At 46.1% G+C, this 22,065-nt stretch overlaps 2 protein-coding genes across 4 annotated transcripts in view; one reads left to right on the top strand and one right to left on the bottom strand.

The window, feature by feature from the left end:
- Window positions 1–22,065, bottom strand: part of CEP41 (centrosomal protein 41) — a 70,311-nt gene that overhangs the window by 47,820 nt on the left and 426 nt on the right. Inside the window, exons 1-2 of one of the 3 annotated variants that reach the window (XM_033958309.1) lie at window positions 14,870–14,920; window positions 6,231–6,294 (exon numbers count right to left, since the gene is read on the bottom strand). In XM_033958309.1, the coding sequence (XP_033814200.1) occupies window positions 6,231–6,294; window positions 14,870–14,905 (100 nt within the window). In that variant the 5' untranslated portion in view covers window positions 14,906–14,920. Of the gene's footprint in view, window positions 1–6,230; window positions 6,295–9,813; window positions 10,156–14,869; window positions 14,921–22,065 lie in introns of those variants that run through there. The other 2 variants (XM_033958310.1, XM_033958311.1) reach the window with 2 other exon arrangements.
- MEST overlaps window positions 10,018–22,065 on the top strand; it is an 89,007-nt gene continuing 76,959 nt past the window's right edge. The window contains exon 1 of the mRNA XM_033958315.1: window positions 10,018–10,164. The gene's annotated coding sequence lies outside the window, so the exon portion shown is untranslated. The remainder of the gene's footprint in view (window positions 10,165–22,065) is intronic.

Raw genomic sequence — 22,065 nt, 5'->3', positions numbered from 1 at the left:
GAGGAAAGCCACATTTCATTTCCACTATCAAGATCTTGTGCGCCTGTTGAACCCACATCCTTGCAGGTCTCTTTGTTTATATGGCAAGGAACTACGAGTCCCATATTTCAAACTGGGCTTACGAATGGATGAAATGTTTTAATCTTTCACCCACTGGTCCCTTTCCTGTAGGTGTGACAGTAGCTGTGGTCTCTGTATGGAGTCAAAAAGAAGTATTTGGGACGAGTATTCAAGTTTAGTGTCTTTGGTTTGCAATCATGTGGTTTCACGCTTTGCTGCTAGCACTGCCTTTTTGATCAAGAACAACCTACTGCTAACCTAAGCACCTTACACTACCTCTTATAAAAGACTGTACTGCACAATAGTACAGTGGTCCTTTCTAAGGTCCACTGCCTCCTTATTCTGATGTGAACACTGAATGTGAAAGATGCACATTTGAATGTCTATGTTTAAAATTTTTGATACACTGCCTTTTTGTATGGAACTATAAGGCTTTGAGACGGACCAGCTTACACAATCCTACAAGCAGCACTTATGATCTAGTAATTATATCAGAGTTCTCATAATTTACTTAGACAAAGCATTTACCACATCCCTTGCCTTCAGAGATTAAAATACGGATGTTGTGATATTCTGTACCTAGGAGATGCTCAGGGACTTTCTGCTGTGTTATCACCATTAGCAGATGATAGGAAGATATGTATCCTGATTAGCACAGTGGAATTAAATAGTTCTTTGGCAAAAGAATCCAGCAGCTGCTGGTGCTTGCCTCATGGTTTCTCATCTTCTAAGACTTTTTCAAGGCAGCCTCTACCACTACTAACTTTGTGAGGCAGCCGAGTATTGTTGAAACCCAAATATTCATCTAATTTTATACTTTGGATCCACCCTCTATGCCAGTACTTCTCAGCCCTGCCCTGGAGGCACACCTAGCCAGTCAGGTTTCAGGATTATCACAATGAATATGCCTGACATAGATGTACATGCATTGGACACACCATAGATATGCAGATCTATCTGATGCATATTCATTGTGGTAAGCCTGAAAACCTGACTGGTTAAGTGTGCCTCTAGGACAGGATACAAATTAGGTAGTGGTACCTCCCAGATTTTTACCGCTAGTTCCTTAATCTTGTGGACTTGCATGGTACTGGTGACCTTGAGCACAGTGCAGTATTAGAGAATGCCTTCACTGAGGATTCAGGCTTTGTTTTCTCTTGAAGAAGACAAGAAATAGCCCAAGACCATTTTTAAATAGAGGGCAGGGAGAAGAGAAGTTTGAGCTGGGAGTGTATAGCAGCATAAGAAATGGGTCTCTTTAGAGAAGGAGCTCACCTTAGACCAGGTGTGTCAAAGTCCCTCCTCGAGGGCCGCAATCCAGTTGGGTTTTCAGGATTTCCCCAATGAATATGCATGAGATCTATTAGCATACAATGAAAGCAGTGCATGCAAACAGATCTCATGCATATTCATTGGGGAAATCCTGAAAACCCGACTGGATTGCGGCCCTCGAGGAGGGACTTTGACACCCCTGCCTTAGATCTATTCAAATGAAGACTGGAGCCATAAAAGGTGGGGATGACAAACAGGAACTCCTGAAACATTCTGTCTAAACCTTTCTTGTAGATTATCACTGGTAACTGATAAGGAGTGCATGGCGAGCAGCTTTGCATGGAGATCTTGAGGAAATAAACGCTGGAATAGACATGCTAAATGTGCTTGGAACTGGAAATGTTGAAGTTCTATGGAATTCCTGTGTGGTCTTAGGTGGACAGACATCTGGAACCTCAGAACAATAATATGGTTTCATGTATTCTAGTTGAGCCTTTTCTAGAGGACAACCCACTTGGACCACATCCTCTAAGCCAGCAGACACGTTTGATAGGCTGAGATGATGAGCAAACTGAAACTTAGGAGCCTTAGATTCTGCAGGTCTCATTTCTCCTATTACCTATTACCTGTTTTCTGACAAAATAAAGACGTAAAGAGTGGTGTCATTCAGATTTATTTTACTCAAACCCTTCCTTGGCTTCTGTGCTTCAAAAGAGATTAGCAAGAACAGTCCCAGCATTGTTTGTAACAGATCTTGTCATGAGCAAATTGCATTATTTAGCAATTTTGAGAGGCCTGCCTGAGCACAGTAAATAATTCAAGGGATCATGGTTTATTACCAAGCAATGCATACACTGTAACTCATGCTTATAGAAAGAGCAAACTTATGTAGAAATATATTTTCTCAATAAAAAGCCAAGGAATCTATAAAAAGATGGCTTTTAGAAGATCAGAATAGAAAAATGTACGGGAACTGCCGCCAAACATTGCTATCCTCTCCAAGGGTGAAAAAAGACTGAGGAAGCTTCAAATATGCAAAGGCTTCTAAGCTATTCTTAGAAATGAATGGATATTACTCACCCTGCTTGGACAAATCATTAGTACATATTATCCTAAATAAGCTAGCTGATATAAATAAAGCAAACAATCAATGATAGAAAAGGATGAAATACTCTTTGGTATCACGCTAGCAATGGCAACATGAGTCAACCAGCCAACTTATAATTCACTCTTAATGTAGTTTAATGAATTCCGTCAAGATTCAATCCAACTGATACAAGAGACTTTGTCCCAGATGTAGAGTGGATTTTCTCTTATTCTGGGACACAACAATGAAGTCAACGGCACAATGTGCAGCAGCCTCCAAGAAGGCAAACAGAATGTTGGGTATTATTAAGAAGGGTATTACTACCAGAACAAAGGAAGTCATCATGCCGCTGTATCGCGCAATGGTGCAACCGTATCTGGAATACTGCATCCAATATTGGTCGCCGTACCTAAAGAAGGACTTGGAGATACTTGAGAGGGTTCAGAGAAGAGCGACAAGAATGATAAAAGGTATGGAAAACCTTTCATACCTTGAGAGGCTAGAAAGGCTGGGGCTCTTCACCCTGGAAAAGCGGAGACTCAGAGGAGACATGATAGAGAATTACAAGATCATGAAGGGCATGGAGAAGGTGGAAAGGAACAGATTCTTCAGCCTATTGGGAACTACAAGAACAAGGGGGCACTCGGAGAAATTGAAAGGGGACAGGTTTAGAACCAATGCTAGGAAATTTTTCTTTACTCAGAGGGTGGTGGACACCTGGAATGCCCTTCCGGAGGCTGTGATAGGACAGAGTACATTAAAGGGATTCAAAGAGGGATTGGACAAGTTCCTGAAGGATACGGGGATTGAGGGATATAGATAGAGGTAGAGATAGGTTCATAAAGGGTACAGATGGAAGAATAATGAGGATTGAAAGGTTTTAGTCTGCGTGAGCGGACTGCTGGGCGCGATGGACCCCTGGTCTGACCCAACGGAGGCAATTTCTTATGTTCTCTCCTAGTTTGAGCTGGGGTCTAATTTCATAAGCTACACATCTAAAGAAATCTGTGAGTAACCTACTTGGCTACAGGCAATCTGCAAACAAACTAGACAAGAAACAGCGATTCCTGTGGGTGCCCAGACTGCCTGGGGAAATCAGCAGCTATTTAAAGGTCTGAACTGTAGTTTGGAATAAAAGTTTCTTTGTTAGCTATTCCACAAGAAAAAGGGACAAGTATATGCTGACTTCCCAGGGCTTTGTTGGGTCAACTGCGTTTGTGTGCTGATAGGGCAAAGTTTAAGAAACTATTGAAAACACAACTTTGTAAGGTTTCTAGCTTTTCTGTCTGTTTTTGTTTTATCTTTTTATGTATGTTTATATGGAAACCGACTAGAGGGTATATAAATTTTTAAAAATGAATAAATAAATTGATGACTTTTAGCCTGAATTTTCACACTATCCCCCCTCTTTTACAAAACTGCAATAGCAGTTTCTAGTGCGGGGAGCCGCGCTGAATGGCCCACGCTGCTTCCAATGCTCATAGGAACTCAATAAGTATCAGGAGCAGCGCAGTTTCGTAAAAGGAAGCCTATGTCTTTCAAAGCTTTCTCCTTCTCAAAAGCAGTAGGGCAATAATAATTCCTCATTGATCCTTCTTTTTTATTTTAAATACCATTCATTACTCCAAAAATAATTCAACCTCAAAAGGAAGCTGTGGCAGAAAGCTGGAACCCAACATGAATTCACATTTCACCAAACTGGTTGTCTCAAGAGGATCATCTACTCCACAGAAGAGATGCAACTGGTGCAATTATCACACTGTCAACTGAAGTAGAGAACTGGAGAAAACTGAAGAATATTATGGCCTCCTGCTTTTGAGAAGGAGAAAGCTTTGAAAGTTACAAGACTGATGATTCAAAAAAATAATAATAATAATATTATACACTTCAGAGAATGCTCTCAAATGCTACTTTATTTGTCTGAAGTGCAATGTGGGTATTGTTAGTGGGCATTTAATAAAGGCAACATATGCCCTCAAACTATCCCCAACAGTGTACAAATGCTCCCCTGCTAAAAGGCAGGTTCATCTACGCTTATATACTCTATGCTTGCACACAGAGATATTTCAACTCCGACCCAGCTCTGCCCAAATTAGCCTTGCTAAAACGGCTATATGTATACCCCCAAATTATATATACAGTCCATTCTCATTATTCACACGTTCACGATGTGCAATTTTGCCTATCCATGGATGCATCAATTGCAACCAATATTCCCCATCTGCGCCACTGTGTTTGCGTATTTGTGGACACACATAAAAAAACAGCTTTTTTGCTTTTACTTTCACCTTGAGGTCATGCTTTCCTTCCAGATATGACCCCCAAACATCTGGAGAGTAAATTAAGGTACTTCAAGTGCTGTCCCATGCAGGAACCTAACCCTATTTTCCCCAATAGGATCCACTGTTCATTTTCCAAGGTTTTGAGGTGGAACATGTACTGCTGAAACCTAACCTCTATTTTCCCATAGACTCAATGTTTCGTTATTCACAATTTTGCGGTTTGCAAACATTTTCAGGAACCATACTACTGCAAATAACAAGAACGGACTGTATAGAGCCTAAAAATCGGCACCAACCAGAATGGCGCTTAGCACAATTCTATAAAAGGCACCTGCCATATACAGAATCGCACTTAGCGGCCATATGTGTGACTAACATTTAGGTGCATCTATTTAGGGCAATGAAAACCAGGCCTAAATACCTGCAGAATACCCATGATCTACTCATGCTCCTTCCCTGGCCATACCTCCTTTTGAAATTTATGCACTATTGGGATAAAGTGATTTCTTTTATAGAGGAAGTGTTAGGTATCGTGATTCCCAAGACTATGGAGTGCTATCCTGCCTCTTAAGCACCAGAGATGGATACATTTGATAATGACAGCAGGTAGACTTGTATTGGCATCTGCTTGGAAACAACCAGATGTCCCGCCATTTCGAGTACTGCTGACCAAAGTCCAATTTATACAACAGAGATCAAAACTGACCGCTCTTCGGAGAAACCAGATACATAGCTATAGTACCGTTTGGGGTGCATACGAAATTTGGATCAGCTCCCAAGGGGGTATTTCCATAGATTATCGATAGTTTTTATATTTCTATATCTTATGAATCTCCTGCACACATCCAGTCACCGGGGTGGGAGGGGGCAGGAAGGGGGGAAGGGAGGGTTTGGTTATAGAAGTTATATAGGAAATTTGATATTTTTATAATGTATTATGAAATAAGACATATAGGGCTCCTTTTACAAAGCCACGCTAGCCGGAAATCTGTTGCTGCGGTAATCGCTCCAACTCCCATAGGGATTTAATGGGCATCAACGTATTTGCAGTGCGGCAGCCGCTACCATGGTTTTCTAAAAGATGGGGGGGGGGGGGGGGTTAAATTAGTTAAATTCTAATATTCTACGAATCACCCATTATATATATTTTTTTACATATATTAGAATTTCTTTATTCAATACAGGAAGACTTTCACAAATGAGTTTTTTTTGTTCTTTGTTACAATTTTATGAATAACTATTTTTGGGGTTTAAGTATAATTTATATGGGAAGAAATTCTGTATAAATTTACCCCTGATGTAAGTGATAGCTGGCAAGATACTCCACTTCTTGACTGAATATTTGGAAGTTAGTCAAAGAAAGTGATAGCAAATGTATTAAACAGATTATGTCAAAAGATCTGGCCCAGGTCATGTGATGATGCTTCATCTGTCAATCAGAAACCAGAACTTGCAGATCAGTATTCAGCAATAGCTAGCCTTTCAGTGCTGTGGCCTCTGTCCATTAAGAAAGATGGCGTTCCCCTTACCAGTGTCTAGTCGGCTTTTAATATGCTGGTACTTTGGATTTTGTGGAATTCTTTTCCTCAAATACTGAAAAATACAAGAAATATGAGTAAGACTCCAACAATTTCTAACTAATATGTACATTATTAAACAGCTTTCAACATATGTTGTAGAGGTGATGTGATTAAAATCAAAGTGATTACAAATTGGGAGCAATTCTAAGACACATTTAAATCCAAGTTCCAACGACGACTTCCTGTTTCTCCTCACACATGTAATTTTATCTCCCTGTGCCAGAGATGCCATATTTTTTTTTTTTTGGGGGGGGGGCATGGAGTTGCAAGTACCACTTTTAAAAATTGGCTTCCCCTCATTTTCCACTTTGGTTGCTACACACATCTATTTTCTCTGCTTTGCAACATTTCCAAGAATCGGGGACCACACAAGAGCCTTCCACATAGACTACACTACAGGTTTAAAAAAAAAAAAAAAGGTATGAAGAACCTGGAGGATGAGGAAGGGACTAAGAGGCGGAGAAAGGACTGGGCTATGGAGTAGGTGGAAATGGGAATCTTGATGCAGAAAGAGGGGAAGAGAAGAAAGTGATATACCTTGAAATATGTACATTTAGTAAGAATGGTACAGTGCAAAAAAATGCAAGGGTTCTTACATTATATCAATGTCAGTGCAGTGGATAATGTATAAAATACAACAAAACTAAAAATGCTCCACTCTACCACTGTACCTTTTCAGGCGGCTAAATTAAATACTTGGCTCAACCAAACTGTGCTTGAGGCCTCTTCCTATCTTGAGTTCAGTAAGCAGCTCAAAACACAATTATTCCACAGACTGAATTCTTAATGCATTTTATCTCTACTATCCTTTACTACCTTTTCCTCATTACTACTTCCATTAAGATTGTTATAACCATCCACTTATGGCCTGTAATTACCTCCTTTCTCTTTTCTTAATTATATACTTATAACCAGTTAACTTCAACGTTCACAATGTCTGTACAGTATTTTGATTTTTTTAACTGCTGTGAACCGCCTAGAACCCTCTGGGTATGGCGGTATACAAAATAACATTATTATTATTATTACTTCAGACAATGCACACCATGAATATCCTGGAAGAGTCCCAATAGGGCATCAGCTCATCAACAACACTGTAAAAATCACTATATAACGAAAATAAGAGTGGCTCCTGAGAAACAGATTGGCCCCCTTTCCTTGTTTAAAATCAGACTGAAAACCCACCTTTTTGATATAGCCTTCAATCCTTAACGCTACTCCTCTGCCCTCCAACACAGCCAGCTGATTAACCGTTCCCCTTAACTGTAGCCATGACATCTCCTGTTTGTCTGTCTTGTCTGTTTAGATTGTAAGCTCTTTGAGAAGGGACTGTCTTCTTTGTGACTCTGTACAGTGTGTCTGGTAGCGCTATAGAAATAATTAATAGTAGTAGTAGATACACCGCTTTTTCTGTATGGTTTACAAAATCAAAGCAGTTTATGTATTTTAGACAGGTACTTATTTTGTACCTACTACTATTAATTATTTCTATAGCGCTACCAGACGTACGCAGCGCTGCACAGAGTCACAAAGAAGACAGTCCCTACTCCAAAGAGCTTACAATCTAAACAGCCAAGACAGACAAACAGGATGTTGTGGATACGGTTCAGGGGAAGAGATAATCTGCTGGCTGGGTTGGAGGGCAGAGGGGAATACAGGACAATCAAGCCATTGTGACATCACTGATGAGGTTGGCTCTTATTGGTGGAATGAGGCATTATGACATCACAATCTCAGCTCCGCTTCCTAAAGACTGATACTCTTTACACTACTACTACTATGAATTATTTCTATAGCGCTACCAGATGTATGCAGCACTGTACAGAGTCACAAAGAAGACAATCCCTGCTCCAAAGAGCTTACAATCTAAACAGACAAACAGGATGTCATGGCTACAGTTCAGGGGAACGGTTAATCAGCTGGCTGGGTTGGAGGGCAGAGGAGTTGGGTTAAGGATTGAAGGCTACATCAAACAGGTGGGTTTTCAGTCTGCTTTTGAACAAGGGAACGAAGCGTTAAGTGACTCTGGACCAATGCCTCACCATGAAAGACCAGGTGGACTCCCTAATCAAAAAGGGTTTTTTCACCCTCTGGAAACTTAAATCCATTAAAGCATACTTTGATAACTCTGCATTCAGAATCCTGGTACTGAGTCGACTCGACTACTGTAACATCGCCTATTTAGCAATCCTCCCAAAGAATATGCGACGCTTACAATTAATGCAAAACACTGCGGTCAGACTAATCTTCGGTCTGAAAAAGTTCGAACACGTGACGCCATACTTCAAACAGCTGCACTGGCTGCCGATGGAAGCTCGTGTAAAGTTTAAGTTCGCCTGCTTTTGCTTTAAAGTTCTCTACGGTCTAACCCCTAAATACATCACTGACCTCTTCTCTTTCTCAGCCAACAGACACAAGAGAAGCTCCCACTTGCACTTCGTTTCTCCCCCGGTTAGAGGTTGCAAACTAAAAAAACACCATGAGCATCTTCTCTCACATCAAGCAGCTCTATGGGGCAAAGACCTAGAACAACTCCTGTTGCCCACCACTTTCGAGGTATTCAGGAAACGCCTCAAAACTCACCTATTCCTGAAATACCGAGACAGCTGACCCACTCCTCTCTTTCCCCTCTCTAACGGTGTTCCTGCCCTTTCTCCCTATTGTTCCCACATCCCTTAAATTATCTCAACTTGTACTTCACTAATCTTTTGTAAACCGCATAGAACTTAACGGTACTGCGGTACCGGGAAATGGGAACATGTCACCCCTTTCTACCACCAACTTCACTGGCTGCCATTCGAGTCTAGAGTTCTTTTTAAATTCACATGCTTCTGCTACAAGGCTGTAAATGGTTCTTCACCAAGTTACATCAACCCCCACTTTAACCTCTACCGCACCAACAAGAAATCCCGTCGAATTCAGTTGTTCGCCTTCCCTTGTCACCTCAAAAGATTCCTGGACAAAACTTTCGCCTACCAAGCAGCTAAGCTGAATCCATGGCTAGCCCAAATGATACGAGGCCCCCACTTACCTCGGCTTCCGAAAATTACTTAAAACCTACCTATTCAGCAAACAAGACCCTAATTGTCCTCCCCTCCGACAATAACACCTCGCCCCCCCTCCACTTCTCCTCCTTCACGATGCTTTCCCTTTTTCCAGACTTTCCACATCCTCTGTCTAGTTAGATTAAAGCTGTATTTCTGAGAAATAGTTGTAAATCTGCTTGTCTATGCAGATCCTAATTTAACTGATGTAAACCGCCTAGAACTCGCTGGGTATGGCGGTATATAAGAATAAAATTATTATTATTATTATATAAACTGTTATTTATTACTATTGCCCAGAGTGCCAAGGAGCTGCAGTGGGACTTGAACTCACAACCTCAGGGCGCCGAGGCAGCCGCTCTAGGCCACGGCCGTTCACCGAGCCAGAGTTGCCCCCACTCCCCCTCCCCAAGACGCCTTCCAGCGTTTTCAGGCTCTAGTGCCTCGTTCGGCGACAGCTTCTCCCCTCTCCCCCCGGCTTTCCTCACCTCAGGGTCGCCCAGGCTCCTCCGCGCCATCTTTTTTTTTTTTTTTTTCCCTCCTCCCCTCCTAATTCAAACCGTGCACGCAGGCAGCCAATCTTCGCCCGCCCACCGTCCGAGTAAGCTCGCCATCGATTGGCAGCCGCCGCGTCGGCGTCCAATGGCTGCAGCTGTTCTTCAGGCCAGGGGCGGGGCCTGGCCGTTGAGCTGACAGTTCGGCCTGGTTGCCAGGCGACGAGGGGACGCCGGGACCCGGGACCCGGGCGCGCTGGCTTCGTGGCGGCAGGCGAGGCGCCGAGACCAGAGCGCGGAGTTTTACCGCCACTGAGGGGCTACCGGCGTCTCTTCTCGGAACCGGTGCGTGAGACTTTTCTGCAAGTTCGCCTGCGGGGGGCGGGGTCATTTTTTTTTAGAACCAAAGCGCCTAATATATATCCCAGGGCCAGAAAACGGCCGCTTTTCCCCTTTCCTGAACTTACCGTATTTCCCCGAAAATAAGAGACTGTCATATTAATTTTGGGCCCAAAAAACCCACTAGGTCTTATTTTTTGGGGAAAAAATACCCAATCACAAATCCACAGCATCTTTCTATCCCACTCCCCCCAGACCCTTCCAGCTCTCCTTCCCATGCCGACTGCGAGACCGACATACCATTACTGTCTACCAAACAGCAGCGTCGCAGCAACGGGCTGCTTTGGGCCTTCTACCGCCGGGGCCTTTCTGATGACATCATCAGTGATGTGGCAGAGAAATGCCCCGGCGGGAGAAGGCACATAGCAGTGCGTTTAGATTGCTGCTGCGACGCTATGTTGGTCTCGCGGTCAGCATAGGGAAGGGTCAGCGGGGGAGGGAGGGTGGAGCGCTGCTGCCTGCAAATCCAGCGCTTCAACTAGGGCTTATTTTTGGGGTAGGGTTTATATTAAGACCTACCCCGAAAATCACGCTAGGTCTTATTTTGTTGAAACACGGTATCACTTATATAGCGCTGAAAGGCGTAGGCAGCACTGTGCATTTTGACATTTATAGAAGGTCCCTGCTCGGAAGAGCTTACAATCTAACTTGGACAGACAGACATGACATATAGGAAACTAATGGCAATACGCTCTTTTTGCCATTAGTGTGTGGCCATTAAAAAGAATTAGGGCCAGATTCTAAAATGAAAGTTAGTGGCAGTAGCCACCCCACTACCACCTAACTTAATTGGGTTGAAGTGGTGCAATAATTAGTCACACCATTAAAACCCAATTAAACCCTAGGTCCATGGTGGCTAGCAGCACATAGTGACACCAAAACCCAGAAGTGGGCATGTTTAGGGGGTGGCGCTGGACATCAATGTCACTATGCGCCACTGGCGGCGATTCAGGAAGGACCCTGGGCGCCAGAAATGTAGGCCTGTAAACCCCTGGCCTACATTTCCAGTGCCTAGGTTCCTTGGGAGCTGCGATTCTGTAAACGGCGTCTGTCAGTGATTGACATACGGCAGGCACCTGTTTTGTAGGTGTCTGCCGTGACAGGTGCCGCTTACAGAATCAGGGTCTTAGTGTGTGAGCCTCTACCCCCTCCTATTCTGTAGGCATTAAGGCCACAATTCTATAAAATAGGCACTGAAGAAAGCGATGCCTAGCAGCTGTCAAGCTCCAGTTAGGCGCTGTTTATAGAATTGCGCCTAGTAGCACCCCCCCCTATTTATGCCAACATTTTTTTGACCTAAATACTGGTGCCTAAGTCCAATTTAGACACCTACACAGAAAACAAGATCCACCCTTAACCATGTCCACTTTCTAGTAGGCGCCTCGGGTTAGGCACCTCCCTGAAATCAATAGGCACCTAACCAGCAATTTTAACTTAAGCCAATTAAGCTTGATATTAATACTGATTAAGCTAATTAAATCATTAAGAGCTCCTTTTATCAAATCGTGGTATAGCTTTTTACCATGGGCCAACAAGGTAAATGCGTTAATGCTCATAGGAATTGAATGAGCGTCGGAGCATTTAACTTGCCGGCCCATGGTTAAAAGCTCTACCGCAGTTTGATAAAAGGGGCCTAAATCAGTTAGGTGCACTGATGTAAATACCTAACTTTAGGTGTCTTTTATAGAGTCTAAGCCTAAAGGCCTCTACGCTAACCCCATGCTAATCCATTAGTGAGCAGCAGTGCCCCATGTGCAGCTAATTGATTAGTACTGTCGTGCCCACTCTCTGCCCTCTCCAGACATTTCTCCTTGCTGAAAAATTAAATTTCTGTGCACACGCAAAAGTGTCCAAGCAGAACAATCCTGTGGTTTGCCCACACTAGCCTGTAATAGATTGCCTGAGTCCATATGTCAAGCTCCATCTCTGGTAGTGTTCAAATCTAGGATGATTTCCTGAAGGAAAAGGGGATTGAAGGGTATAGATAGAGGGTTACTATACAGGATATTAAATGATTAAGGAATAAAAAGTTTTAGGTAAAGGATCACTTACAGGTCGTGGACCTGGGAGGGGCCGCTGCGGGAGCGGACTGCTGGGCATGATGGACCCATGGTCTGTCTCGGCAGAGGCGAGGCTTATGTTCTTAAAAGCCCATTGTTTTGACATTGCTTTTAACTCATAACTCCCACTCGCTTGTAAAGAGCTCCCATGCCTGTTTTCATCATTCCATCTCTGAGAATCTCCCTAACCCCCTACTTGTCTGCTTGATTAGATTGTAAGCTCTACTAAGAAGGGACTGTCTCTTGAATGTTAAATATACAGTACTACATACATCTATTAACGCTATAGAAATGATAAGTAGTAGTTTAGTAAAAGGACCCCCAAGATAAGAATAACTTTTTCAACTTTATTAAAAATTTGATATACCACCTTTCAAGGTGATTGTACAATTAAAAAATAGGGTAAAACAAATAGTATATCAAAACAATTAACAACAAACTAAACATCTTGACAATTTTTAAAGACTGATCAAACAGGTACAAAAGGGAAAAGGGAGAACTACAATATCATGTTAGGAAAGAGAAGAGGTTAAGGAAAACAACAACAATGGGGCGGGATAACAACATATAAATCCAAAAGAAAAGGACCAAGAAAAGTTTAAAAATTCTTAAAAGGACTGTCAATCTTGAAAAGCGTCCTTAAAAAGGAACGTCTTAAGAGAAGACTTGAATTTCTCGAGTGTTGTTGTCTCTCTTAACGAGTTTGGAGCTGAATTCCAAAGGGTGGGAGCGACCACAGAGAAAATAGTACTTCTCCTAGTGTTGATATGGCTCAGTGATGGAATGACTAATAGATTTTGGTCAGAGGATCGAAGGGTGCGGGATGAAGTGTATGGAATCAAAAGTCTGTTGATAAATTCAGGTTGAGCTGATTTTCTAGTTTTAAAAGTCAACAGTAGTGTTTTATATATAACTTCATGGTTGACAGGTAGCCAATGAGCTTTGATTAGAAGAGGAGTTGCATGGTCAAATTTCTTGGCCTTATAAATAATTTTTACAGCAGTGTTCTGAACTATCTGTAGACAAAGTATGTGCGGATACTCACCTTTTCTAACATACTTAGGTATGTTACTACTTCATCCTAGCTCTGCCCAGCCTTCATCTCCAGGGACTAATGCATATAGGCCCAGATTCTGTACACGGTGCCGATATTGGCGGCTGCCTAAAAAGCAGCTGCCATTCGCGTGTTAATTACCACGATGGAGATGTATAAAGAATCACACCGCCAGGAAAGACAAGCGCTAGAAATGTAGGCCAGGGTTTTCCAGGCCTACATTTCCGGCACCTATCTTTGTCGTGAATTGTGCCTACGTAGGCACTTCAGGAAGCCTAACACCACTTCCAGCATTAGCTATGCTCACAATGGCATTAGGTGGCCTAAAGCACCTTATGCCGATTTTTTAGGCATCTATGTTTCCACTATGGCAGGGACAAAGTAACCAAGGAGTCAGAAAAATTGTAGCTAAAGAAAAGAGCTGACTCTGTATATTAACACACCTCAAGAGCAGAAACTGCTATGCAAAAATATTTGCTCAGAGAAATGTAACTCTAAAGAGGGAGAGGAAACCCCCTCTTGGACGAAAGAGTTTTATCTTCCAATCATTGCTTAATAAATGCAAAAGCAATTCCCACTCAAGGGTGCGAGTAAGTAAAAAAATGAACTGAATAAATCTCTTAATATTGCTGTATGCTTTCAAAAACTTTCAAACGACTTCAATTCTTGCATTCAGGTTGACACTGGACACTTTACAGTCATGAGGTTGAAAAATAAAGATACTTATCAGGGTCCCGACGCGGCCCCATTTCAGTATCTGCTTCAGGAGACCCCGTCTGATCAAAGCTGAAAAGGGTGACAACCATAAGACAATTCCAAAAAAGTGTCGTTCTTAAGATGAAACCTCTCTGTGCAAAGTTTACAGGGGGTTTCCTCTCCCTCTTTAGAGTTACATTTCTCTGAGCAAATATTTTTGCATAGCAGTTTCTGCTCTTGAGGTGTGTTAATATACAGAGTCAGCTCTTTTCTTTAGATTTTTTAGGCATCGGCAGGCACTTTAACATTTTTTGCTATTTTAAATGGCATTTCTTAAGTAACTTAGGGGCCGGTAGGGCACCTCCTAACACCTAAGTTTATGCACCATTTGTAGATTTTCCTCCAAATTGCATAAAGAACATCATAGGGATCATTTTCAAAAATGTCTATAAAGTGGTGAACATTTTTCTTGCTAAAACATCCAAATCACTATTTTTGAAACCCACATTTTAGAAGATGCTTTTCCATGCTGGTCATCTACAGTGAATCTAAATCTGAAGGTGTGTTGGGGGCGTAGTTTGGCCAGGACTAGAGCAGGTTTATAATTTGGATGTTTTTCTGCAATAATGGAACATTGTAGAAACTGTCCACGGCAAAAATTGGACATTTACCATACCACTCTATACTATATAGTTTATTTTATACCGCATATTTCAATGAGGAATCAACGCGGTTCACAGTAAGAGTTACAAGGGAATGAATTACAATGTATTTCACAAGATACAGTGAACGAAGAAGGATGGACAGACGATGAGAGTACAAAAATAAATTATGTCCTTACCTTGATAATATCTATTCCAGTAGATAGTTGAGTCATTCTAGACAAGTGGTTATCTCCCAATGGCTGCATGCCATCTGCAGAAGGAATTCACTCCGGATTTTTTCTCTGACTCTCTTCTACTTCACTGGGAGCTCTACTGCCACCTGTAGCAACAAAGAGCTCCAATGACAGCATGTGAAGTAGGTTCACCAATGGGAATATTCCCAAGAATCAATTGTTCTGATCAAACAAGAAACTTTAGAACAAGAAACAGCAAACAGCCAACAAAAACATCAAAAGATCTCAAGAAGTACCCATGCAAGTACCTTGAATATATATACAGAATTCTTCATTATAGTATAAATGTGTCTGTATTGAAAACCATCTAAAAAATACTAACTCTGTATTGTAAACACCTTTACGGGGGGGGGAATGATAGATGTCAGACAATAGGAGAGGGAAAGAGAGGGCAAAGATGGTATACAGGGGTGGAGGGGAAGTGGAGAGATAGGGAGGATATGGTGTACAGGGATGGGATGGGTGAGGAAGGAGAAGGGGAGAGTGAGGAAGGAGATGTTGCATAGGGATGGGAGGAGTGGGAAAAGGAAGAAATACTGTTTCTTTAGCACTCTCCAGACCAGTAGAGGTTAACTTTACGAATGGGTATATATCTAATCATGACCAGCAGGTGGAGACTGAAAACAAAACTTTGGGACAGTATATCCTAGCCCCTCCTCTCTATTTCCCTCAGTCTTCTTTCAGTCTCCAGCAGGTGTTGATGTGATCTGTACCCATCTCCCTTGGTAGGGCTGTTGGAATTTGTTTATGGGGTTTATTGTCCCTGTTTTTGGCCGGACGGAGCTTGGGCGGACTCTGTTTGGGGGTTCGTCCGACCTCGGGGGTGTCAAACCCGGCGGGTCACGAGCGGGGTCCCTCCCCCCACTTCCTCCACCTCCCCACATTTTTTTAGAGGAGCCTCAGCAGTAAGCCTTGCCCCCTAAATCAAGCAAGGCATATTGCTTCGAGAGCCTGTGGAGTCTGTTCTGTAAAAAAAAAAAAAAAAAAAATCCTGAGGTAGTGCTGGTCTGAAGGGTTGTTTCCCTTTAAGAAAACTGTATTTTACTGTATTTTTTCATGTAACCGGCACTTTTTTCTAGCTAGGTCGCGTATGGAGCAATTGTGCCCTTCTCCGGGGGAGTAGGACACAAATTTAGTCCAGCCGCGAGGCACTCGCGGCCGGCCTGAACTCGGCGGTTTGGGTCGGTGAGGTGGTGGAGCTCCGTCGGCAGCGGCTGCAGGCGCCCAGAGCTCCCCGCCGATGGTGCCTCGCGAGTCGGCAGGGAACGGTGGGGAAGCCCGGTCTTCTCTGTCCGCCCACGGAGGGAATCCCCGAGCCGCCGACGGTCGGGTTTTTGAGGATTCCCTCTCAGCTGATTTTTTGACAGCTGATGCCGGCTTGCCTGCTTTAGCGGCTGAGACTATTCAGGTTTCTCAGCCGCTTCAGGCTATGGAGGGAGCTTTTTTGGCGGGAAAACCGCCATCTTCTCTGTCTGGCCCCTCCATTTTGTCTTCCACCTCAGGTGACCTTCCCCCTGTTTTGACTATGCAGGGGCAAGGTTCTGCTGGGTCCCCTGCTGTGGCAGGGAGTCCCTTGGGACCCTCGGGGGGTTTTCCCCTGAATTTTTTCTTTTCTTTATGCAGAGCCTATTTTCAGGCGGCTGGGGGTCCCGGTTGCGCCCAGGGGGTTTCGGGGGGTGGGGTTTCCTCCGCGCTCCCTGCGGCTTTGCCTCTCTCGTCTGACGTGACGTCCCCTCCGCCGCCTCCCTTGTCCAAGCGTCCGCGGGTGTAGTGGGACGAGAATTTGTGGTCGGAGGAACGTGTCGGTCTGGAGGAGGACCTGGACCCTTCGGAGGAATTCCAGGACCCTCTGGAGGGGACGGAAGCTGGCGGCGGGTTGTCGGATTTCCCGTTCTCCAGTGACGAGGCGTCCGTTGTGCGCCTTTTTCAGAAAGATGAGCTGCCTGACCTTATTCAGCAGGTTTCTTCGGTTTGGCGTTTTGAGGACACGCCGCCGGGGACTCCGCGTGTGGGGGACCCCCTGTTACGGGGGATCCGTTCCGTTTCCCGCTCTTTTCCTATGCATCAGGATATTCGGGATATTATTCTGGAGCAGTGGAAAACGCCGGAGACGCCGTTTCGGCTGGCGCGCAGCATGGCTCGCCTGTATCCCATTCCTGAAGGGGATCGGGCTACGTTAGCTTCGCCAGTCGTGGATGCGGTGGTCTCGGCAATTTCCAAGCGGCATACCGTGCCTGTTGAGGGCGGTTCTGCCTTGCGGGACTCTGAGGAGCGCAAATTGGAGAACATCCTTAAGAAAAATTTTCAGGTCTCTACCTTTGGGGTCCAGGCGGCTATTTGTGGGGGACTGGTCGCTCGCGCCGTGTTTCGGTGGGCGGAGCGGGTCTTGGATCGAGAGTCTTACGACTGGTCTCTGGTGGATCAGGAGGTAGCGAAGATTGAGATGGCGGCCTCATTCCTCTCAGATGCTCTCTATGACTTGGTGCGGATCTCGGCTAAGTCTATGGCTTTTGGCGTGGCCGCAAGGCGTGTGTTGTGGCTGCGCGCTTGGGCGGCGGATGCTGCGTCCTAAACTAAGCTTACTAAATTTCCCTTTCGGGGGTCGTTTTTATTTGGAGAGGACTTGGATAAGTTGATTCAGACTCTGTCGGACTCGAAAGTTCCCCGTCTGCCGGAGGACCGTGCCCGCCCGGCGTCTCGGGGGGGTGCGGCCCGGGGGCGTTTGCGGGAATTTCGCAAGTATCGCCCTGGGCGTGGGGGGCTGCTTCTTTCCAGTCTCCGGGGTTTTCCCGGGGTCGGTTCTTCCAGCGCATGCAGCCCTTTCGGGGGGCCCGTCGGGGGGCAGGGAATCCCTCCGCCGGTTCCCCCGCTTCCCGTCCTGCGCAATGACTCCTTGCCGGCGCCCCCTTTGGTTCCGGTGGGGGGCCCGGCTGCGCAAATTTTTCCCCAAATGGGCCGAGATCACGTCCGATCAGTGGGTCCTTGAGGTGGTGCGGGACGGTTACGCTCTGGAGTTCACCCGCTCTCTGCCGGACCTTTTTCTCGCTTCTCCATGTCAGACTCCATGGAAGACGCAGGCTTTTCGTCAGACCCTTTGTGGTGGCCATAAAGGAGGGGACCTTTCGGCCCATCCTGGATTTGAAAGGGATCAACAGAGCTCTCAAGATTCCGTCTTTCCGCATGGAAACGCTGCGGTCGGTCATTCTGGCGGTTCAGCCGGGGGAGTTTCTTACGTCTCTCGAGCTGACGGAGGCCTACTTGCAGGTTCCAATTCGGGCCTCTCATCAGCGCTTCCTTCGCTTTGCGATCTTGGGGCGGCACTTTCAGTTCTGTGCGCTTCCCTTTGGTCTGGCCACGGCTCCTCGGACGTTCACCAAGGTAATGGTGGTCGTCGCGGCAGCCTTGCGGTCGGTGGGCATCCTGGTTCACCCCTACCTGGACGACTGGTTGATTCGGGCAAAGTCGTTGCAGGAGAGCTCCCGGGTTACGGCTCGGGTGGTGGAGTTTCTCCGGTCGCTGGGCTGGGTGGTCAACCTTTCCAAGAGTCGGTTGGTCCCGGCTCAGCGTCTGGAGTGCCTTGGGGTTATGTTCGACACCTCCTTGGGGTAGGTCTTCCTTCCAGAGGCCCGGGTGAGCAAATTGCAATCTCAGATTCGCCTGCTTTTGGCGTCCCGGGGTCCTCGGGCGCAGGATTTCCTCCAAGTCCTGGGGTCAATGGCGGCGTCCCTGGACGTGGTGAGGTGGGCGCGGGCCCACATGCGTCCTCTTCAGTATGCTCTGCTCCGGAGGTGGTCTCCCCGGAGGCAAGATTTGGATGTTCCGGTTCCCCTGCGAGGCTTGGCGCGCTGCAGTCTGCGCTGGTGGCTCCGGACCCCTCACCTAGTTCAGGGGGTGGGTCTGGATCTCCCGCGGTGGACGGTGCTCCTTACGGATGCGAGTCTCCTCGGTTGGGGGGCTCAGTTTATGGGCCACTCAGCTCGGGGCACCTGGTCCGCGGAGGAGGCCTCCTGGTCGATCAACGTGTTGGAGACCAGAGCGGTCAGGCTGGCGCTGTTAGCTTTCCACTCCCTTTTGCTGGGCAAGTCGGTCAGAGTCCTGTCGGACAATGCCACGGCGGTGGCTTATGTCAATCGTCAGGGGGGCACCAAGAGCACTCCTGTGGCGCAGGAGGCGGCTCGGCTCATGGTTTGGGCGGAGTCCCCTCTGCTGGACCTCTCGGCCTCTCATATAGCCGGAGTAGAAAATGTTCAGGCAGACTTCCTCAGTCGGCACTTTCTAGATCCAGGAGAGTGGTGTCTCGGCGCCGAGGCGTTTCAGTTGATAGTGCAGGCTTGGGGGCAGCCCCTGATGGACCTGATGGCCACGGGTGGCAATGCCAAAGTGCCCCGCTTCTTCAGTCGTCGCGGGGACGGTCTGGCCGAGGGTCTGGATGCTCTGGTCCAGCAGTGGCCAACGGAGGGGCTGTTGTATGTGTTCCCTCCTTGGCCGCTGGTGGGCAGAGTACTTCTTCGCATTGTTCACCATCCGAGTTTGGTGGTGCTGGTGGCGCCGGATTGGCCTCGCCGTCCGTGGTATGCGGATCTGGTGAGGCACCTGGTGACGGATCCTCTTCCTCTGCCTCTCTCGGACGACCTTCTGATGCAGGGTCCCATTCCCATGTTCGACCCGTCTCCCTTCTGTCTTACGGCGTGGCTCTTGAAAGGGGTCGCCTTAGCAAGAAGGGATATTCAGACAAGGTGATCTCTACACTGTTGGGGTCCCGGAGGCTTTCTACCTCTCGGGCTTATGTGCGGGTTTGGCGTCTATTTGAGGAATGGTGTCGGGCGCGGGGAGTGACCTCTTTTCGCGCTTCTCTGCCTATCATTCTAGAGTTCTTGCAGGATGGCCTGGATAGAGGCCTGGCTTGGTCTTCTCTCCGGGTTCACCTTGCGGCCCTGTCGGCCTTTCGAGGGTTGGTGTCAGGTCAGCGTTTATCGGCTCTTCCTGATGTGATTCGATTTTTGCGGGCGGCCAAGTTGCTTAGGCCTCCCCTACGGCCCTCGGTTCCCTCTTGGGATCTTAATCTGGTTCTCTCTGTTTTGGTGCGTCCGCCTTTCGAGCCCTTGGACGTCTGTTCTTTGAAGGACCTTACTTTGAAGGCGGTCTTTTTGGTGGCCATTACGTCTGCTAGGCGTGTTTCTGAGCTACAGGCTTTCTCTTGTAGGGCTCCCTTCTTGGAGTTTTCTAGGGAGCGGGTCGTCTTGCGGTCTGTTCCTTCCTTTCTGCCGAAGGTTGTTTCTCCTTTTCATGTCTATCAATCGGTGGTTCTCCCGGTCTTGGGTGGTCGGGAGGGCTCTTCTGAGCAACGGCAGCTGCGCAAGTTGGATGTCGGTCGGGTCCTTCGCTCTTATGTGCAGCGGACCCAGGAATTCCGGAAGTCCGATCATCTCTTTGTCCTCCTGGCTGGTCCTCGTCGGGGAGCTGGCGCTTCTAAGGCTACTATTGCGCGCTGGATCAAGGAGACGATTGCTTCCGCTTATCTTCTGAAACAGCAGCCTGTTCCGGAGTTTCTCAAGGCTCATTCCACTCGGGGTCAGGCGGCTTCTTGGGCTGAGTCGTCGCTCGTGCCTCCAGTGGATATTTGTAAGGCTGCGGTTTGGTCCTCCTTGCATTCCTTTGTTCGTCATTATCGGGTTGATGTGCAGGCGCGTCGGGACGCGGTATTCGGTGAGCGTGTACTGGTATCGGCCCTTCGGGGGTCCCGCCCGTGAGAGGGACTGCTTTGGTACGTCCCATTCGTAAAGTTAACCTCTACTGGTCTGGAGAGTGCTAAAGAAGGAGAAATTAGGTTCTTACCTGCTAATTTACTTTCTTTTAGCTTCTCCAGACCAGTAGAGGTCCCCACCCTGTCTGTTGTTGTTGTTGTTGGGGCTGTTGCGCGGGCAGTTTTTGGTTTTTGCTGCGGGTTCTAGTATTTTTTCTAGGGCCGGGGAGAATTGAAGAACAGCGGCTGTGGCTCGGCTGGCTTAGCTGGCGAGCTGTGGGGACATTCTTCCTTCGGGAATTTCTCCTCTGCATTTTCCAACAGCATTTTTGGGTATGTTATTTGTTACTCCTTTCGGAGTATTGTGTTTTCTCTCTGTTTTTTGTCCAGTTCTTGGTTCTGCTTGGCTATTCGGCAGACTGAGGGAAATAGAGAGGAGGGGCTAGGATATACTGTCCCAAAGTTTTGTTTTCAGTCTCCACCTGCTGGTCATGATTAGATATATACCCATTCGTAAAGTTAACCTCTACTGGTCTGGAGAAGCTAAAAGAAAGTAAATTAGCAGGTAAGAACCTAATTTCTCCTTATGGATAGGAATAGGGGGAGGAGATAATAATAACAACTTTATTTTTTCTATACCGCCATAATCTTGCGACTTCTAGGTGGTTTACAGTGAAAGAGAGCTGTACAATCAGCGAATTACAAGGTGAGAACAGGTAGGAAGTCACTGAGTAGTCAGTGTTTACAGGTTACAAATAGATTACAGTATAATCTTAAGCATTTTACATCAAAGGGCTGGATGGTCAGCGAATTACAGAATACAGGTGGTGAGGAAGATACTGAAAGTCAAGAGGAGAACAGAATACATTTGTGAAGAAGTGTAGTATCCACATAAAGAGAAAGGTTTTAGGATGGGCGGGCGTTGTCTGGCTGGGAAATAAATCTATTGAATAGCGCGGTCTTGATTTCTTTCCGAAAGGCGCCATAGGTCTGCCTGGCTTTGTCGGTGAAGTTGCCTAGCCAGGTTTGCTGTCTGGCAGCTTGAAACTTAAAAGTTCTATCCAGAAAGGTTCTGTATTTGCAACCTATGATCTTCGGGTAGGCAAAGAGGTTGCGATTTCTGGTGGTCCTTGTGGGGGGTGAAAAGTTCGAAGTGAGGTAATAGGTAAATTGGGGCCATTCCCCACACCAGTTTATAGCAAAAGCAGGAAAACTTTAATAAAGTCTGTGCTTCAATCGCATTGATGTCCAATTACAGACCCATAGCGAGTACCCCCTTATTCACCAAACTACTGGAAGGGTTGGTCAACCTGGAACTAGTAAATCACTTGGATAAATTCAACCTCCTCAATGAACATCAATCTGGGTTTAGAAAAGGATTCAGCACAGAGACAGT

The sequence above is a fragment of the Geotrypetes seraphini genome, chromosome 9 (assembly GCF_902459505.1).
Source record: "Geotrypetes seraphini chromosome 9, aGeoSer1.1, whole genome shotgun sequence".
Taxonomy (NCBI): Eukaryota; Metazoa; Chordata; class Amphibia; order Gymnophiona; family Dermophiidae; genus Geotrypetes; species Geotrypetes seraphini.
This window is presented reverse-complemented; position numbering and strand designations above follow the sequence as displayed.